The sequence below is a fragment of the Euleptes europaea genome, chromosome 13 (genome assembly GCF_029931775.1).
Source record: "Euleptes europaea isolate rEulEur1 chromosome 13, rEulEur1.hap1, whole genome shotgun sequence".
NCBI classification, from domain to species: Eukaryota; Metazoa; Chordata; class Lepidosauria; order Squamata; family Sphaerodactylidae; genus Euleptes; species Euleptes europaea.
In genome coordinates this window covers 60,558,269-60,579,069 of record NC_079324.1, presented here as the reverse complement: position 1 = coordinate 60,579,069, position 20,801 = coordinate 60,558,269, and the positions used below count along the sequence as shown (strand labels likewise).

The window sequence follows — 20,801 nt, the reverse complement described above, 5'->3', positions numbered from 1 at the left end:
AGGAGACATTCCCATCTCAGTTGTTAACAGCTCACACCTGGATTTTAGGCATTAAAAAGAGAGATAGACAGAGAAAGTCCTGTGTGACCCTTGCAAACTGAGTTTTGGAAACTAGGATTGCCTTGCTGGCTGAGAGTGAGGGGGCCCTTCTCAACCAACAATAAGCAATGATTAAAAAAAAAAGGAACACACGTGCTTTGAACTGTTCGAGTTGCGATTAAAAGCCGCTTCTCTTTTTAAGAGCGCCTGTCTCTGAAATAAAAAAGGCTACGCAAAGATGCTTGGTGGGAAGAGGATCTACCCCGGGGTTTGCTAGTGTCAAAGTAATCACTGCAAGCAAGGGATTAAATCCATCGGGGGCCTCTCTTTACCAAAACCCTGCCATAATGGATGGAAGTTCTGTTGCAGTGCCTATTGGGTGACTGAGCGTACGTTTTTTCAGAAAGGTATAGTGATTCTGGATGCCCAATCCAAAAATTTTCAAGGCTTCTGTTTTTTTTTTTAAATAAATGAACTTGCATCCTCTCTGTGGCTATCACACCACGTAAAGTTGTGTAAGCTAGATGTATCCAAAAGTACTTGAGGCGCAACCGAACATTCATGGAAGTAGAAAGGATGTCTACAGGCACTAGAGTGATCCCCCAAAGTGACTACTGGTTTAGGCCCCAGCTCAACCCCAGTACTTTCTTAACAGCCCACACAATCCATCAAAAGGTTCATTGTTCTTTCCATGGGATGCATGCGCCTAAAAATCACACCTCTTTACAAATAACAGCAAGTTTTGCACACGCATTAGTAGAAGAGAACTCATGGATTGCTTTGGGAATTGCTGACCTGCTGGTTCTCTTTCTGGTCAGCAGAGCTATGCCTGCTGGGAGTCCTGTGCCCAAGGAAATTGAGCGCTTAAGACTGTAAACAGACCTCATTGTCTGGAAAATTCCTAGAGACCCTGTGCTAAAGAGGACTCCTCTTCCAGTGGGATTCCCACCAAAGTCCTGAGTTTTTTTGTGAATAACATGACCTTCCAGCCCAAATTTCAGAGTCATGACATTATATCCGGAACTCCTCCGCCAGTCCAGCCTTTGGAGAATCTCTCCGGATGTCAGCCAAGCCGCCGTCCGGCTGAGAGCTGTCCCCTGTCCCAGTTTCGTGGCCCAGGATCTGTCTCTGCACCAGCTTGTAATAAAGGCCCCCTTCTTCCATCAGCTGCTTGTGGGTCCCTTGCTGTACCACACGGCCCTTGTCGAGAACAATGATACTGTGTGCCTTCTCCACAGTGCTCAGTCTGTGGGCTATGACCAGTACTGTGTGGTTCTGGACATCTCCATAAATAGCCTGCTGAATCTATCAAGAGGAAGAGAGTTAAAAAAAATACAAGTGAACACTAGTGTTTTTTTATTCACTTTTCCAGCTCCCTGCCCCAGGATGTGGGGATGGCTGCCAACTTGGAAGGCTTTAAGCGGGGAGTGGACATGTTCATGGAGGAGAGGGCTATCCATGGCTACTAGCCACGATGCATACCAATTCTCTCCAGGATCAGAGGAGCATGCCTGTTATATCAGGTGCTGTGGAACGCAGGCAGGACAATGCTGCTGCAGTCGTCTTGTTTGTGGGCTTCCTAGAGGCCCCTGGTTGGCCACTGTGTGAACAGACTGCTGGACTTGATGGGCCTTGGTCTGATCTAGCAGGGCCTTTCTTATGTTCTTATGAGCATGCCTATTATATTAGGTGCTTTGGAACACATGCCTTCTGCATGGAGATTTCATCCAGGCCAAGTTCAGGGGAGAAGGAAGAGTTGGGTTAACAGAGGAGCAGGAAGATCCGGACATTGCGAGGGCTGGCAGCGAGGTCATTTCTAATGGATGAAAAACTCATGCAGAACTCCAAGGAACAACCGAGTCAGACAGAGGGTGAACATGAGTTCAAGTACCCGTGCATAGATGACCTTTGTCTCAGTGGAAGGCAACTCCTTGTACCTGTATCACTGGTGCCCTAACCCCATATCAGAACAAAAACACGCCAGCCACGCTCCTGCTCACCGCGTGCTCACTCTCTGCATCCAGGGCACTCGTGGCTTCGTCCAGGATCAGGATCGGTGGGTTTCTGATCAACGCTCTTGCAATAGCAACTCTCTGCTTCTGGCCACCGGAAAGCTGGGCTCCTTTTTCACCAGCTTCTGTTAAGTCGAGGGAAAGAAGAAACGTTAACAAATCTGGTCTCGGGTGGTAGCTGAGCTGTGAATTGGGATCTCCCTAGTTTAAAATCCAGTTTTGCCATGAACTCTATCGGGACGCTTAGGAGAGCCATCTATGGAACAGCTAGATTCGAGTCCACTAAAGACCAACAAGATTTCTCCCTCTCTCATAATAGTGGAGTGCGGGGTCATCTGCTGAAGCTGGAGATTGAGAGATTCAAAACGGATAAAGGAAGTATTTCTTCACACAACACATCGTTAAATTGTGGAACTCTCTGCTCCAGGATGCGGTGATGGATGCCAATTTGGAAGGCTTGAAGAGGGAGTGGACATGTTCATGGAGGAGAGGGCTACTCATGGCTACTAGTAAAAGTAGATACTGGTCATGATGCATGCCTATTATATCAGGTGCTGTGGAACACAGGCAGGACAATGCTGCTGAAGTCGTCTTGTTTGTGGGCTTCCTAGAGGCACCTGGTTGGCCACTGTGTGAACAGACTGCTGGACTTGATGGACCTTAGTCTGAGCCAGCATGGCTTTTCTCATGTTCTTAAGACTTGACTTTCCTGACTAGGGTTTTCAGTGGCGTTACCTCATGCCTCAGTGAGGTGGCCACACAGGAAATACACCAATTTGATAGTGGCAGAGGCTAGGGGCCTGCTGCGGTCACATCAAGAGAAAACATTAAGCAGACTTTTCAGTACCTGTATGGTAGCCATCTTGCAATTCCACAATAAATACGTGGGCATTGGCCTTCTGGGCAGCCTGAACAACCGACTCGTAAGGGACAGATGCCAAGCCATAGGAGATGTTTTCTGCAATGGACCGGGCAAACAGCACTGGCTCCTGGCTCACCAACGAGATCTATAGAGAGAATCCACAGAACAGTCACAACTTAATGACTAGCGATGCTGGCTCAAAGAAGAGTTGGTTTTTATATGCTGACTTTCTCTACCACTTAAGGCAGAATCAAACCGGCTTACAATCACTTTCCCTTCCCCTCCCCACAACAGACACCCTGTCAGGTAGGTGGGGCTGAGAGAGCTCTATCAGAGCTGTGACTAGCCCAAGTACACCCAGCTGGCTTCGCGTGTAGGAATAGGGAAACAAATCCAGTTCACCAGATTAGCCTCCACTGCTCATGTGGAGGAGCGGGGAATCAAACCCAGTTCTCCAGATCGGAGTCCACCACTCCAAACCACCGCTCTTAACCACTACACTGCACTGGCTCAAGAGAACTACTGGCATCACTTACATAATATTCTGTTTAACGCAGCCCTTTATGATCTTTTTTTGCCAACTGGCATTACAGCTGCCGCACTGGACTTTCCCACCAATCCCAATTTCATAATCATTGCACAGATCTTTCAAACTTTAAACCCAACAGACAAAGAAAGGGTTTCCTTGGATCAGATCTGAAGTCTGGCTTACTTTACATGATTCCTGCCTTCCCCATTACCCAGAAGGAATTATCTAGGGCACTAAACCACCAAAGCCCTAGAAATCCTATTCATTCCACTTCTGGCTTCTCAGATTTCCGCAGGCATTTCAAATGTCTCTTGGCAGCAATTTGAGGCTAGAAACTTGGCCTTAAAAAAAAACAGATCAAAGAGTCAAAAAATGTCAAAGCCAGCTTGGTGTAGTGGTTAAGTCCGGTGGACTCTAATCTGGAGAACCAGGTTCGATTCCCTACTCCTCCACATGAAGCCTGCTGGGTGACTTTGGGCTAGTCACAGTTCTCTTCAAACTCTCTCAGCCTCACCTACCTCACAAGGGGCCTGTTGCGTAGGAGGGGGAGAGAAAGGGATTGTAAGCCACTTTGAGTCTCCTTAAAAGGTAGAGAAACCAACTCTTTTTCTTCTTCTTCTTCTTCTGTGGCAAGGCTGCCTTACTCCATCAGACCGTCCAGTTCATTACCGCCTGCTCTGACTGACAGCACAGGTCCGGGGGCTCAGACAGGCTCCATCACCTGTTCCCTGAGATCGTTTAACTGAAGAGGCCATGGACTGAATTTGGAAGCTCTGACATGCAAGGCAGGTGCTCCGTCACTGAGCCGCAGGCCTTCCAAAATTCAAAGTTGAAAGATATGAAGCGGGGGGGGGGGGTTGGGGAAGGGATTAATCAACCCTGAAAATATATGAACGTATGAAGATGCAGAGTTAAACCACTGCCCCCATCTGTTTCAGTACTGCCTCCTCAGATGGGCAGTCACTCTCCAGGGTCTCAGGCACAGAAAGGTCTTTCCCAGGATCTACTGCCTGAGATCCTTCAGTTAAAGATTACGCCACGGCCCCTCCTGGGATCTCCAGCCATCTTACTCACTTGGGGTCCCTGTTGAAATCCTCCCTCAATATACAAAGGGAGAGCATGTGTGCATATATTTTATTTTTGTATAGACACTGTGGGGCGGGGGTCAGGGAAACAGCCAGTGTAGAAACCCAACAGGTATTTGATCCCTCATCTCTCCCATCCTAGTCACATGAACACATGAAGCTGCCTTCTACTGAATCAGACCATCAAGCTCCATCAAGGTCAGTGTTGTCTACCCAGACCTGCAGCAGCTCTCCAGGGTCTCAGGCAGAGATCTATTCACATCACCTACTCGCCTAGTCCCTTTAACCGGAGATGCTGGGGATTGAACCTGGGACCTTCTGCATGCCAAGCAGATGCTCTACCACTGACCCACACCCCCTCCCCTAATCTAATAGAGTCTAATGCTATAAACCTGGGCTTCTTAAACTTTTTCCACTCCCAACCCCTTTTTGCCCAAGAAACTTTTACATGACCCCAGGTATATAGGTATATAAAATAGGTATACAAATAAAATGTTTACTGATAATAAATCATAAAGAAACCTTTTACGGTTGATAAGCAACCCCATATGGGGCCAAGACCCACAGTTTAAGAAGCTTTGCTCTAAACCAGGAGTGTCAAACATAAGGCCTGTGTGCCGGATCCAGCCCCTTGAGAGCTCTTATCCCGCCCACGAGGCAGCCTCCCCCCAGTCCCGATCTGGGCTGACAAGGTATGGCCCAGCCCAACCAAGTGATGTCTGTGTCATATCTGGTGACATAACAAATGAGTTCAACACCCCCTGCTCCAAGCCAAAGCTCTCTAAAAACTACACGTGAAGATTCCCAGGAAATGAAATTTTGCACCCAATGCCACATTAGGAACGTCTCCATTATTGTGAGGCTGGCATGGCTGTGCCAGAGGGGCAGCGGGTGCTCGGATGTTGTCATCGACAACGCGTACCGCTGAGTGCAGGTACTTGTGCTCGTACATGTGGATGGGCTGCCCGTCCAGCAAGACTTGCCCGTCTTGAAGAGGGTAGAAGTTCTCCAGAATGTTGACGCAGGAACTCTTCCCGCTGCCAGAAGGGCCCACAAGTGCGGTCACTTTCCCAGGATACAGGGTGAAAGAGACATTCTGCAAAATGAAAAATACCTTCTGAGTGTGTGCGCATGTGTGTTAAGTGCCGTCAAGTCGCTTCCAACTCATGGCGACCCTATGAATTAAAGATATGTCCTGTCTTTGACAGCCTTGCTCAAGTCTTGCAAACTGAGGGCCGTGGCTTCCTTTATTGAGTCAATCCATCTTTTGTTGGGTCTACCTCTTTTTCTGCTGCCTTCAACTTTTCCTAGCATGATTGTCTTTTCCAGTGACTCTTGTCTTCTCATAATGTGACCAAAGTATGACAGCCTCAGTTTAGTCATTTTAGCTTCTAGGGTCAGTTCAGGCCTGATTTGATCTATAACCCACTGATTGACCATTCTTCTGAGTGACCACTAAAAAATAGTAGTAGTATGTATTAGGAGTCCTGCCCTGACTTGGATGGCCCAGGCTGGCTGGATCTCGTCAGATCTCGGGAGCTCAGCAAGGACACCCCTGGTTAGTACTTGGATGGGAGACCACCAAGGAATACCAGGGTTGTTATGCAGAGGAAGGCGCTGGCAAACCACCTCTTTTCATTTTCTATGATCTGCCCTGACTTGGCCCAGGCTAGCCCTATCTTGGAAGCTAAGCAGGGTCAGCCCCGGTTAGTACTTGGATGGGAGACCACTAAGGAAGTCCAGTGCTGCTATGCAGAGGCAGGCAATGGCAAGCCACCTCTGAATGTCTCTCGCCTCAACCTGGATGGCGTTAACATCTCAGAAGCTAAGCAGGGTTGGCCACTGTGTGAACAGACTGCTGGACTTGATAGGCCTTGGTCTGATCCAGCAGGGCTTTTCTTATGTTCTTATGTTCAGGGTCAGCCCTGGTTAGTATTTGGATGGGAGACCACCAACGAAGTCCAGGGTTGCTATGCAGAGGTAGGCAATGGCAAACCACCTCTGAACCTCTCTTGTCATGAAAATCCTATGGGGTCACCATAAGTCAGTTGTGGCTTGATGGCGCTTTCCACCACCATTCAGAGCCCTGGCACAATCTGGCACCCCCCACCCTAGTTGTATGTTTCCTGAGCAATTCCTGTTGCATCAGTGCAGGGACTTGCAAACACACCTGCTTGTAACAGAGCGTCTGCCTCCTCCAGCAGCTCAGTTTTATGCCAACACATAATAACATAAGAAAGGCCATGCTGCATCAGACCATCAGGTCCAACAGTTTGTTCAGGTCCAACAGTTTGTTCACACAGTGGCCAATCAGGTGCCTCTAGCAAGCCCACAAACAAGACGACTGCAGCTGCATTCTCCTGCCTGTGTTCCACAGTACCCAATATAATAGTCATGCTCCTCTGAGACTGGAGAGAACAGGTATGCATCATGACTAGTAGCCATTTTGACTAGTAGCCATGGATAGCCCTCTCCTCCATGAACTTGGCTACTCCCCTCTTCAAGCCTTCCAAGTTGGCAGCCATCACCACGTACTGGGGCAGGGAGTTCCACAATTTAACTAAGCACAGTACTCCAGGAAAGGAAAGGCCTTCCAGTCCTGCAAAGCCTTCCGGTCTAAAGCCTTCCAGTCCCGCAAAGGAGCAGTGGACAGAGTTTTTGATGGGGGGGGGGCACAAGACCACTGCCAGATTTCCTTATTACATGGGAATGCCACATTTCTGGGGTGGGGTGCGGGGGAAAACCATGTCAAATAATGGTATGTCTGCATGTTGATGTCTATGGATTCTTATGCAAGTTGAACATCATCAGTTGAAAGACCAGTTCAGGATCTTTTACCTATTTATAACATTTTCATTAAATACATTACAAAAAAAAATAAAAAGTCCCCTTTACTTCCTCCTTTTATGAACTATGCTATGTTTGTATGGGTCAAGAGGGAGAGGTCTGGACCGCCCTCCCTTTTGAGGTGTACTGGCCACCACTGATCTAATCCCAAATTTTCCTGTTCTAAAAATAAGACCTCATTCTTTAAATGGAAACTGCCACAAAGACAAAAGCCTCTTTTGTTTTTTTAAAAAATTCTCTACTGGGGAAAATTATTGCTTAAGGCGGGTTGGGGTGTCTACAGACCCTGCCATGGCTAGGATTGGGAGGGGGGCAGAATATGCAGAAGAAGGAAGGATGGAAGAACTTAATGATAAAGCTCCTTTTCTCTTCCCTCTGTGATCTATAAGCCTCTACAAAAAGGGACTGTTTGGGACTGGAATTTGGTACAATTTAATGGAAGACTGTGGGAGAAGGAGCAGCTCTGACTGAATTTCAGTGGCCTCCTGTGTAGGGTTGCCAGCTCTGGGTTGGGAAAGACCTGGAGAATTTGGGGGTGGAGACTGAGGAGGGCTGGGTTTGGAGAGGGGAGGGGCTTCAACGCCATAGAGTCCAATTGCCAAAGTGGCCATTTTCTCCAGGGGAACTGTTCTCTGTCGGCTGGAGATCTGTTGTTATAGTGGGAGATCTCCAGCCACCATCTGGAGGTTGGCAACCCTACCCCTGTCTGAAAGAGGGGATACCACCCAATTGGACTGCATGCTGCACCAGGAAGACAGAAGTAGCCCAAGCTTGCGTGCAGTCATGATAAAAGCAATACGGCAGCAGCAACCACAGCTCCCAGCCACCTGAACATTTCACCATCTCCAAACAGTCCTTCCATAAGCACTGGAACAGGCTTACCTGCAGGACCTGGGTTGCCGGTCGGGTGCGGTAAGTGAAGGTAACGTTCTTGAACTCCACTCTGCCTTCCAGTTGGCTGGGAGCCAGGGTCCCTTCGTTGAGCATGGTTGGCTCCCGCTCTATGAATTCAAACACTTTCTCCGCAGCGCCAACTCCCTGCATCAGACCACTGTAGACGGAGCCTATAGACTTCAAAAACCATGAGAGGAAGCACGTTAAAATTAGAAGAAAGCCTCTTTTTAAAAAGTTTACAACAAATTTCCACAAGTACAGCCAAACTTCACTGTCCCCCCAAAAATGTAATCCTGTTAAAAGATACTTTGCAAACGTCAGACGGCAGCAGTCACACAACACACACAAGCAGATCGCTGGATCAGACCAAAGGGTCCGTGGATCCCAGTGTCTGGCTTTCCATGGTGGCCAAGATGTTCCCATAAGGCCCATAAACAGACCATAAAATAGTCCAAAGCCTTTCCCTGTTGTTGCCCTCTAGCATACTGGTACCCAGAGGCATGTCGCCTCTGAACTTGGGAGTTCGATTTAGCTAATAAATAATAAAGCCCTGCATGACTTGGGACAGGGGTACTCGAAGGACCGTCTTCTCCCATATGTTCCTGCCTCGGAAATAAGATCACAGGGACTGTCCCATCAATCAAAGAAGCTCGTTTGGTGGGCACAACAGACAGGGCTTTTCAGTGGCAGCCCCAAGACTGTCTAAACTTGTGTCTATCTCTGTATCAGGGAGCTCCACAAGTTAATTATGTATTGCTTGAATACTGTTCAGGTTCAGAAAAGGAAATCTCAAGGGGTTACAGAAAGGAAGGTCTGGTCAATATTGAACATTACCCAAACACCTGTGTGGGTCCCTGGGTACACCTTTGCCTGTATATCCCCTTCCTTTCCACTCAGATCTGGAGGGTAGGATGCAGAGCAAATACTTATTGCCTCTAGTGGTGCAGCGCTTACCTTCCTGAACCTGTCTCTGGACAGGCACCAAGCTACTTCTTGGCTGTCTTTCCACAAGCATATTTATTTTTGATTTTTTAAAAAATCGATTGCTGGAAGTTTTTTCTGATTATTGCAGGCACAGGTCTCCGCCCCCAAATTAAGGGTTCTTTTTCATTGATAGTATACGGTTACAGACTGTGTTAAGAACATAAGAAAGGTCAGGCTGGATCAGACCAAGGCCCATCAAGTCCAGCAGTCTGTTCACACAGTGACCAACCAGGTGCCTCCAGGAAGCACACAAACAAGACGACTGCAGCAGCATTGTCCTGCCTGTGTTCCACAGAACCTAACATAATAGGTATGCTCCTCTGATACTGGAGAGAATAGGTATGCATCATGACTAGTATTCATTTCGATTAGTAGCCATGGATAACCCCATCCTCCATAAGAACATAAGAAAAGCCACGCTGGATCAGACCAAGGCCCATCAAGTCCAGCAATGTGTTCACACAGTAGCCAACCAGGTGCCTCTAGGAAGCCCACAAACAAGACGGCTGCAGCATCATTGTCCTGCCTGCGTTCCACAGCATCTAATATATTAGGCATGCTCCTCTGATCATGGAGAGAATAGATATGCATCATGACTGGTATCCATTTGAACTAGTAGCCATGAATAGCCCTCTCCTCCATGAACATGTCCACTCCCCTTTTCAAGCCTTCCAAGTTGGCAGCCATCCCCACATCCTCAGGCATGGAGTTCCACAATTTAACTATGCCCTCCGTGAGTCTCTCAGGACCACCCTTCCGAGACCCAGCTGTTGAGACAATTTTTAAACACTGCTCATTCATAAATTATTTTTAACGGGAAGACACTTCACACATTGCTTAACAGTACATAACAGAAACACCCGAGGCTTAAACTGGCTTAAAATCCCTGTCCAAGACTTTCCAAGCTACGGAAATCTCAGGCCAAGACCGAGAGATTCAGTCTTCAGTGCTGGTGTCACTGGAGAACGGCATAGAATTTGAGAGAACTGGAACTCAACCGAGATCCGATACGGCAGTTTCTGACAGCACACGAGCGCTCGCAGGTCGACGGCACTTGCCTCCATGCAGTCTCCCAAGACAAACTCGTAAATAATGAAGGATATCAAGTTCCCGCTGGTCATCCGGTCAGAGATCACCAGGTGTCCACCGTAGTACAGGATGCTGACTTGGACGACAAGGAGAGTCAGCTGAAAACAGGCACAAGACATTCAGACTCACAGAGATACCTGAGGGTTTCCTGGACACAAGAATCCCCTCAAAACGGCAACCACATTTCCCCCACTGAACAACAATACATCCAAGTTCCTGGCAAGTAACAAGCTGAAACAGGCAAGATTTGGGGAATGGCCATAGGGCAGGTTTGAGCAGAAACACCTGATGTGGGTCAGGGAAATTAATTAATTATTGCAACACCTTGACTGCTGAATTACTACTAATAATGAAGCTCGAGACAATGCATTCTCTGGGATTGAATAGGGACCTGGGATTCCTGTCTCATTACCAATGCTGATTTCCTCATGCCTACTACCCCTCTGCATATCACACCTGATCCAATCACGCCTGCTAATGTCATTTACCTGGTATTGAAATTTACATGCTATTGTCATTGGGTGTGTGAATTCATTCTTCTGTACTTAATAATAAATGGACTCACATTCTAGCTGTATCTGAAGAAGTGAGCTGTGACTCATGAAATCTCATACCCTGCCAGAAATGTTGTTGGTCTTTAAGGTGCTACTGGACTCTTGCTCTTTTCTGCTGCTACAGACAGACTAACACAGCTACCCATCGTGATCTATCACCTCGAAACATAAAATTGATGCTTCGGATAAAGGCTTGACAGCTCATTTAATCTAATGCACTCAGGATAAAAATCCCTAGAATTAGGGTTGAATTAATAGTATTTTGAAAGCAAGACACGCAGGGAACATATACTGTTTGAGCTGCAGTTTTGTGCAAAAGCGTACAACTCCCTATCCAGGATCAAATGTGAAGCAAAGCAATAGTTTGGCCTCAGATTCAACCACATATTACACAAACCTGGATTATCCAGCATGCCTACAAAGGGGAACCAGGGAACGAGGGGACAGAGCTTCCACCTACCCCACTGGACCAGACATAGTAGGTGTATGCCAGGGCCTCTTTTTTGTTGAGTTTATAGACTTGCTGCAGTTTGTCCCGATAGACGGTGGCCTCCACCTCCTCGTTGGCAAAACTGCGGACGGTCTTCATGGCGGAGATGGTTTCCTCGGCAGTGTTGTTGGCCTTTGCTAGAGCGTTCTGAACTTCTTTGGAAAGTTTCTGAATGGGGGAACAGAGTGGGGAGGAGGACACCACGGGGGAGAAAGACTGTTGAGTAACCGAGACATGGAATGATCATATTTCAGCGTTTCTCAAGCCTTCACCAGCACTGTCTGAGGATACCTACAAGTGCCAGCCAATGAACACACACACACACACACACCTTAAGTACCATTTTGTAATGTGCAATTCTCAACAAGAGAAGGTTTCCCTCATCCAGCTGTATTACGATGGCTGGAGAACTATTGTTTAGTTTTGTGTGCTGTGTTTTGGGAGGGATGCTACAAACAGAAGAGCCATGAAAAAGAAGAAGAGTTGGTTTTTATATGCCAACTTTCTCTACCACTTAAGGCAGAACCAAACTGGCTTACAATCACCTTCCCTTTCCCTCCCCACAACAGACACCCTGTGAGGTAGGTGAGGCTGAGATAGTGTGACTAGCCCAAGGTCACCCAGCTGGCTCCGTGTGTAGGAGTGGAGAAACAAATCCAGTTCCCCAGATTAGCCTCCATCGCTCATGTGGAGGAGTGGGGAATCAAACCCGGTTCTCCAGATCAGAGTCCACCGCTCTTAACCACTACACCACGCTGGCTCACCACAACTGAACAGTGATGTCATATGGAAGCACAAAAGAAAACTGCTGCTGTTTCTTTGAGGGGGGGCGTAGAGCAACACCCCAGTATGGAAGCAGACAAGGACTAGACCACGTGGAGCTGTTTTGGCCCGTCTGTTCGAAGTTTATCGTTGCAGTGGGAGCTTCCCTGTGTGCAGAACAGCAAGGGTGGGAAAGGAGAGAGCATTAAGAAGGTCAATGAAGCATGTGTATCCCACAGACCTTGATTTAGCAGAACCTGCCTCATTCCCTCGAGTCCCATTCTCCGCCGGATTAAATCTAGCAATGTCAGAAAGCCAAGAAACTGCTACTGGCAGGAATCCAGGCATTCAGTGACTCAAACCCTTACAGAACACTAGTGTGCCTGTAGTATTGTGCAGGGCTGGCCTCTTGCCTCTGCAGAGCGATTCGGCCTGGCGTAACAAAAAGGACGTGGCAGAACAGGAAATGTGGACTGACTAATCAAGCCAAGTTCATGATAAGGGTGGCCGAGTCGAGGCTACGGCTTATGCAGAGGTGAGCAACGCAAGACCAGCCAGCCGACGAACAGTGAAGGCTCAGCCAGGTGTGCAGATGTCCCAACAGGTATTACAAGTTTGAAGGGGAAAGGAAATGGGGTGTGGAACTGCACACGTCAAAGGGACGAGAGAAATCCCAAACATATTCCAGGGTTGGGGGGGGGGTTGGGGGAAAAATTGTAAATCCTCTATTACCACTCCCTGCTTAACAGTTATGAGTACCAGGAAATGGGGGTTGCATTTAATTGCAGCAGCTGACCCCGGGGCTAAAGGGAAGCTCTACAAAGGTCGCCATGAACATGTCACCTGGATATTTTCACCACAGAAAGTTAAACAAATAAGAAGGGGGGGGGAAACGAGAGAGATCCTGCTCCAAAGATCTTACAATCTGGAGTGTTCTACGAACTTCATATCTCTTATCTTAATTATCCTTATTGCAACCCTGTTAGGTAAGCTCTGTCACAAGACAGGATCATCACGTGTTCAGTCATATGGATGGCTAACAATATCAATGCCTAGTTGAGAGAAGGAACAGTCCCCACGGTAGTTAGGGAAGCTGTAGCATGACCCCTTTTGAAAAGTGAGCCCCTTGATGCAACTGACCTTGAAAACTTGAGGCCAGGGCTGCCAAGAAGTAGAAACTAGTGGGACAAAATCCCACATGAGCGGCAGACTCTAATCTGGTGAACTGGGTTTGTCTCCCCACTCCTCCACATGAAGCCTGCTGGGTGACCTTGGGCTAGTCACAGTTCTCTTCAAACGCTCTCAGCATGGTGTAGTGGTTAAGAACGGTGGTTTGGAGTGCTGGACTCTGATCTGGAGAACCGGGTTTGATTCCCCACTCCTCCACATGAGCGGCGGAGGCTAATCTAGTGAACTGGATTTGTTTCCCCACTCCTACACACGAAGCCAGCTGGGTGACCTTGGGCTAGTCACAGCTCTCTTAGAGCTCTCTCAGCTCCACCTTTCTCACAGGGAGTCTGTTGTAGGGAGGGGAAGGGAAGGTGGTTGTAAGCTGGTTTGAGTCTCCCTTAAGTGGTAGAGAAAGTCGGCATATAAAAACCAACTCTTCTTCTTCTACCTCACAAAGTGTCTGTTGTGCGGGGGGGAGGGGAGGCGATTGTAAGCCAGTTTGATTCTCCTTAAAAGGTAGAGAAAATCGGGATACAACAACCAACTCTTCTTCTTCTTCTATGTCATCTCCAAACACAACTTCATTTCTTGTACCTGAAAAGTCCCTGCTAGCTGTTCTAGTTACATGGCTAGGGTTTAATGCACCATGTTCAGGGGCACTTTTTACTTTATTACACATCCCACCACCCAATCCGCATGTGAAAGCAAGCTCTGGGTACCAACCTTGTAGTATTTCCCATAAAGATCAGACATCAGCATGATGATAGGGAAGCCCATGAAGGTCACCAGGGAGAGCTGCCAGGACAGGCTGAACATGAAGACAATGACACCCGTGGCCTTCACCATGTTGCGCAAGAAGATGTTGATGTTCTGCGAGACAAGGTCGCTCACGATGGTGGTGTCTGAGGTCAGCCGGGAAATAATGTCACCTGCAAGAGGCCCGGTCGCTTTAGAAGACCTGCCCAAGGCAGATCACAAAGTAAAATACGATAAAACAATACAAGCGGCATAAAAAAAAATTCCCAGTTCACCCCTGAAGTGATGTGTGCTGGACTGGCATCCGCAGTTTTAAGATCACCCACTCATGCCTTCCTCTGGTTGCCCTCACCTTCAGAAGCAAGGTGGGCAGCTACAAAGTGGGAGTGGGAAGAAGGCCTTCTCTGTTGCCCAGATGCACATGAAGCTGTCTTACACTGAATAAGACCAAATGGCCCATCAAAGTTGGTTCTGTCTACTCAGACTGGCAGTGGCTCTCCAGGGTCTCCGGTGGAGGAGATCTTTCACATCCCTTTCTGCCAGATCCATTTACCTGGAGGTGCCAGGAATTGAACCTGGGACCTTCTGCATGCAGGAGCCAGCGTGGTGCAGTGGTTAAGAGCAGTGGTTTGGAGCAGTAGACTCTGATCTGGAGAGCTGGGTTGGATTCCCCACTCCTCCACATGAGTGGCGGAGGCTAATCTGGTGAGCTGGATTTGTTTCCCCACTCCAACACATGAAGCCAGCTGGGTGACCTTGGGCTAGTCACAGCTGTCTTAGAGCTTTCTCAGCCTCACCTACCTCACAGAGTGTCTGTTGTGGGGAGGGAAGGGGAAGATGACTGTAAGCTGGTTTGAGTCTCCCTTAAGTGGTAGAGAAAGTCATCATATAAAAACCAACTCTTCTTCTTCACCACTGAGCCACAGACCATGGTGGAATGCCCACTGTAGGGACATTTGTCAGGCACTTACTTTACTGGTCTTTGGGTATCCATTCAAGATTTTTTTCTTCATTTACCCAAGTCTTTGGCAGGTGATAAGACTCTGCAGTGAGTGGACTTCTGTTGGCAAAATCTGGAGCGATGCAACTGATTTTGCTGGGCTGCAGAGAGGGAAGCTTTTCTGTTCTGACTTCGACAGACTGTTTTAAATTTTATGGCAAGCCAGGGCGAGAGGGCCAAAGGCTTTTGTGGGGCCTTTTGGTCAGATGGAAGCTTGCTGCCAGAAACCTCAAGAGACCAGCCAGACCACAGAGCAGAGTAATCACTCCCTTTTGCTTAAACTCCCAGGCCAGAATCCAAAGGCCTGCGTGGCTGGTTCCATGTACCCGAGGGCAATCTGGAATGGTGTTTCTGGCACAGCAGCCTCCTGCCCAGCCACATAACAAATCCCTTTTAAACCAAAGGGAGACTGACGGGCTGAGCCAAACCTTCCCACAAGGCTGGTCCACACCCCTCGGCGAACCTCAAGCGTTTAACCAGGTCTTCCGTTTTGACTGTTGCCACAGACTGGAACCGCTACATGCTGTTACGGGGCAAATATAGCCACAGCCACCCACAAAGACTCTGCTTCACTCACTCTACCATGCTGCCTGTTGTGCCTGGAATTCCCTCATGGAATCATAGAGTTGGGCCATACAGGCCATCTAGTCCAATCCTCTGCTCAATGCAGGATCAGCCTAGAACATCCCTGACAAGTGCTTGTCTAGCCTCTGCTTAAAGACTGTCAGTGAGGGGGGAGCTCACCACCTCCCTAGATAGCTGATTCCACTGTCAAACAACTCTTACTGTAAAAAAAATTCCCCCTGATATCCAGCTGGTACCTTTCTGCCCGCAACTTAAACCCATTATTGCGATTCCTATCCTCTGCTGCCAACAGGAACAGCTCCCTGCCCTCCTCTAAGTGACAGCCCTTCATACCATTGTTAAAGTGTATTGAAAGCAGATTGAAAGTGCATTATTCAGCATGTGTGAAGGTACCATAACGTTTTACCAATGGATATCTTTGAGCCTAAGATTTGCACCCTCTGTTTTCCATCTACAAAAGGGGAATACTGACCCAGCTCACAATTAGGTTGCATTAAGTACTGAAATCTGTCCTAAACACAGGAGGTATTGATAAATGGTCAACAGTGACAATGTTGGCAAAGCCTGGGGGCCTCCCGTTGGAGACCCCGTGTGGCAGAGAGAGAGAGAAGCCCACCTGTCAGGTTCTCATCGAAGAAACTCATTTCCTGCGAGACCAACGACCGGAAGAGGCTGTTGCGCAGCCGGATGTTCAGCCGAGCGAAGACAAGCGTAAAGACGCCACCTCGGATACCTGCGGCAAATGAACTGATTGCAGATAAGAGACGTTATAGGACAGACAGACACCGACACACGATCCCTCAGCCCCACCATACCACACAAAAGGAAGAAGACGAAGAAGAGTTGGTTTTTATATCCCAATTTTATCTTCCTTTTAAGGAGTCTCAAAGCGGCTTATAATCACCTTCCCTTCCTCTCCCCACAGCAGGCACCTTGTGAGGTAGGCGGAGCTGAGAGAGTTCAGAGAGAGCTGTGACTAGCCCAAGGACACCCAGCAGGCTTCATACAGAGGAGTGTGGAATTGAACCCGGTTCACCAGTTCAGAGTCCGCCGCTCATGTGGAGGAATGGGGAATCAAACCCAGATCTCCAAATTAGAGTCCACTGCTCTTAACCACTATACCACGCTGGCTCTCTAGGAGGCCTAGAGAGAAATCGAGACAGGCATTGTTCAGCCGCCCATTTTGAATGCGTGAACAGATGGGACCACCAGCCTGAGAGGCACTGATTTCCCCGGCCTCCCTTAAGTGGTAGAGAAAGTTGGCATATAAAAACCAACTCTTCCTCTTCCTCCCTAAAAAGCAGGGAGCCCTGAGAGGGTCTCAGAACACACAATACTCTCTGAAAGGGAAAAGTAAGGAGAAGGTACCCCAACCTGGTGACGCTCCACAAGGAAGTGCATCCTCCAGAGCAATCCCATACAGGACACGTCACAACATTTAGACTCTACAAGGAAGTCATTGGTCCCAAGAGTAGCACAAACGTGCCAATTATTCTAGCAAGGATACCTTCCTAGGGCTAGAACAGCCATGATCACCACAGCGGTGGTAAACTTGTCCATGCTCTTCTGGATGACTATTCCGTCAATGGCCTGGCCTGTGTAGTATGGCAGGAATGTTTCTCCTATTGGGGGCAAAAAGGTAAATTTAAGGCAAAAAAGCAATAACGTTTAAAGACAGGGACTCCCTGCTGTGCTTCTAAACTCATTTGGTCCTTTACAGTTCACCCAATTTCCGACTACCCCACCATCCAAATGGGAGAACTCGGGGGACAAGAAATGTTGACTGCATAAACCCCTCATTTTGGCTGGGAGCTTAATAAATACCAGCAAAGAGAGCCATAAAAAAAGATCCTTGCAACTCAATTAATTAGTTATGTTTAGAGTCCACCTTTCTCACAGAGGCTCGAGGCAGATTCTGCAGTGGAAGTCAACGCAGCCACCAGGATGGGACAACCAGTAAGCCATGTAATAGAATTAGAATGAGAAAATTAAAACAAAGTAAAGAGAGAGTGTGACTACCCCAAGGTTACCCAGCCAGCTTCATGAGTAGGAGCGAAGAAGAAGAAAAAGAGTTGGTTTTTATATGCCGACTTTCTCTACCATTTAAGGAAGAATCAAACCGGCTTACAATCGCTTTCCCTTTCCCTCCCCGCAACAGACACCCTGGGAGGTAGGTGGGGCTGAGAGAGCTCTAAGAGAGCTGTGACTAGCCCAAGGTCACCCAGCTGGCTTCATGTGTAGGAGTGGGGAAACAAATCCAGTTCACCAGATTAGCCTCCACCGCTCATGTAGAGAAGTGGGGAATCCAACCACTGCTCCAAACCACCGCTCTTAACCACTACACCACGCTGGCTCCCTTTTCAGATCCCTCTACCTCTTTCTAAAAGTGCAGCACCTGGAACTGGGTCCAGCAGCACCTGATAACCTTAAATTGTCAAATCTGAGCCACTCACCTAAAGCAGCAACCAGCAGGAAAAAAAAGGCCACCACAAGGAAGTGAATGTCGGGCTTGGTATAAGATAAAAGTTTACAAATCGTGGCTGCCGAGGTCTCCTCTTTCTTTGGCTGGGCCCCGAGAGGCGTGGGGTCCCCTGCTTCCTCTGCTTCAGTCCGAGACTCCGAATTTACTCCCAAAGTCTCCCTGGTAGGTTTCACGGAAGAGAGCAGCTGCCACAGGAAGAACGTGGCCGCCAGAGACAGGTACGTCCACGCGAACAGACTCCAGAACCACGGGTTCTTGATGGTCTTCCTCACCTCCGCGTAGAGCAGCAGCTTGGCCAGGGCATAGATCCCCACCGTGAGGCAGACCAGCGTGATGAAAGTCCGGGACACTTTCAGTCGCTTGGGCCCGTAGTTGGTGTTTTTGGCTACCCCGATGGCAGCCCCCAAGAGCAGGCAGCTCCGGTACAGGCAGGCCCCCCAGACGTCCAGCATGGAGTCGAAGATGTTAAAGTGCTTCATGTCCTGGAGGATGCTGCCGGCGCTGCGGCTGTGCTCATACAGCAACGTGGTCACTGTCACGTCCATGCCGACGAAGGCCAGCGTGCCGGCCACCGCTTTCCAGGCGCGCATTTTCAGCTTCTCCGGAGTTGAGGCAGAAGAGAAGAAACGGCAAAAGATGGCGCCGAGGAGGGACGGAAGGTCTCCTAGCCAAGTGCTGAAGCCTACATGTCAGTCTAGCTTTTCCTGAAAGGGAGAAGAGAATGTGAGAAGAACTGAGGAACTCCTTCCCTCAAGTAAAGAGAGCAGTTCCATCTTTGAAAGCCTTCTGGAGTGGTATGAAGACCTTCCTCTTCCAGAGGGCCTTACTCGATTGGAGGAGTGGGGAATCGAACCCAGTTCTCCAGATTAGAATCCGCTGCTCCAAACCACCACTCCTAACCACTACACCACGCTGGCTCAAAGCATTGGTTACCAAAAGAGTCAACACACAGTCCAGTCGTCTTGTGCTCCTGTTCCCAGATTTCCTTGTCTAAAATGCTCTCTCATTCTCCACCCTCCATAAAAAATATTTCCCCCCCTCAAATCGCTGCCAGGGTAGGGAGGAATGAAACAGTGATCCCTTCACAGGTTGGCTGGTCTTGCCTTAAGTAACCTGCAAACAGGGCAGGAAGAACAAGAAGAAGCGTTGGTTTTTATACCCCACTTTTCTCTACCTTGTGAGGTAGGTGGGGCTGGGAGAGTTTGGAGACAACTGTGACTGGCCTGGTTCTCCAGATTAGGGTCTGCCGCTCAGGTGGAGGAGTGGGGAATCAAACCTGGTTCTCCAGATTAGAGTCCGCCGCTATTACCCACGACGCCACGCTGGCTGTCAAGAGACCAACTGCCCCACAGTTCAGAGCAACCAGCGCATCTCATCAACCTGACATAATCATTCAGAATGGAGCACTCTGGGAGCCATGTTGCTTCCTGGGCCTACCCCTTAGCTCTTCTCTATCTTTCCGCCCCTGACCAGGGGCAGATCGGCCCTTAAGGTCACTGGAAAAGGTCCCAGTAAGAACAAGGGTCTGGGGACCGCCTGCCCCCACCCCGCCAGAGCCAAATCAACCCTGGGGCGGCCCTGTGCGAGGCGGGCGGAAGCCACTGCTGCCACACCAGGGCAGGGGAAAAGAGCCTGACTCTCCATCACGGGTGCAAACTTATTTTCCATCCACAAAGAAAATCAACAATCCGACCAGCCACATTCCTGTTTCGGTTGTGTCAACCACTAATAAACTCTCAGGGTCTGAACCACTTCCCTTTTTAGTAATCAGTCTTTTTAAAAATGAAACAAAACTCTGAAAACCCCGTACCCCTTGGGCCTAAGTTACCTGAAGCATCTCTTTCGGGGGGGGGTGTTGGATCGGGGCGGGGGAGAGAGAGACTTAATGCCAGATGTATTTAAAACCCACGTTGGCTGTCGATGCACAACCTGAACCCCTAAAACATGGGAAGATAATCCCAGGTGAGAAAAGACCTTTCCCCCTGAAAGGCATCCTTGGCTGTTGCCGTGGAGACGGAACACTGGCCTCTCCAGAGCAGCTGTTATTTTAAAACCAGTAACCACTGGGAGCCACTCAAGGGGAGAATGGGGGCGGCATCTGCCTTTGCAGTGGGGTCTCCACAGGCCGGATCACACCCTTCACTCGGTGTTCCAAAATTTAAGGGCCCAAGGGGAAGGAATTCCGCCATTTTCATGCACGCTGAATAATGATCTTCCAATCTAGTGATCATTTGCAAGGGGATTTTGCCATTTCACACAGTAAAACCCGGTTGGCAAAGTGCATTATTCAGCATGTGTGAAAGCACCAGAGAACAACTCTTAATTTTTCCGAGAGGGAGACCCCAGATAGCCCTGGGGAAGCGGGGAACTATGCGCCTGCCCCAGCTCTTCCCAGTTAGCCCTCTGCCTCTTCACCAGTACTGCCCATCAGTTTGGATCACCACAAGTCCCCAGCATTAATCTGAAACTGGCCAACCCCAGAGACGATAAAAACAGCAAGAATAGGCAATCGGTAGACAAGACAGGAGCCTCTCTTTATTCAAGAGCTCCCGAAATATGCAGGAGAAAAACACAACTTTGTATTTAAGCAAAAATAAAACATTCCCCCCACACACACTGAGCATGCACCAGAAGGCTCAGACAGTTGAGTTCAGTTGAAAG

The 20,801-nt window shown here is 48.7% G+C and overlaps 1 protein-coding gene across 1 annotated transcript; it reads right to left on the bottom strand.

Moving 5' to 3' along the window:
• Positions 1-1,050: 1,050 nt before the first annotated feature.
• On the bottom strand, positions 1,051-18,730 carry ABCB9 (ATP binding cassette subfamily B member 9). Its single transcript, XM_056859369.1, has 11 exons — positions 18,112-18,730; positions 17,166-17,280; positions 16,275-16,405; positions 14,041-14,246; positions 11,356-11,553; positions 10,311-10,439; positions 8,257-8,445; positions 5,450-5,623; positions 2,899-3,058; positions 2,040-2,176; positions 1,051-1,344 (listed from the first exon to the last, which is right to left on the bottom strand). The coding sequence occupies exons 1-11, from the start codon at positions 18,728-18,730 to the stop codon at positions 1,051-1,053; spliced, it is 2,352 nt and encodes a 783-aa protein (XP_056715347.1).
• Between the last annotated feature and the right edge of the window lie 2,071 nt (positions 18,731-20,801).

Excerpts from the sequence above, each read along its gene's own strand:
- ABCB9 (XM_056859369.1), bottom strand. The coding sequence starts at position 18,730 with ATGCGCGCCTGGAAAGCGGTGGCCGGCACGCTGGCCTTCGTCGGCATG. Across the intron at positions 10,440-11,355 it reads ACTATGTCTGGTCCAGTGGG|CTGACTCTCCTTGTCGTCCA; the intron begins GTAGGTGGAAGC and ends GCCTGTTTTCAG. Across the intron at positions 5,624-8,256 it reads CGGCAACCCAGGTCCTGCAG|AATGTCTCTTTCACCCTGTA; the intron begins GTAAGCCTGTTC and ends TTCATTTTGCAG.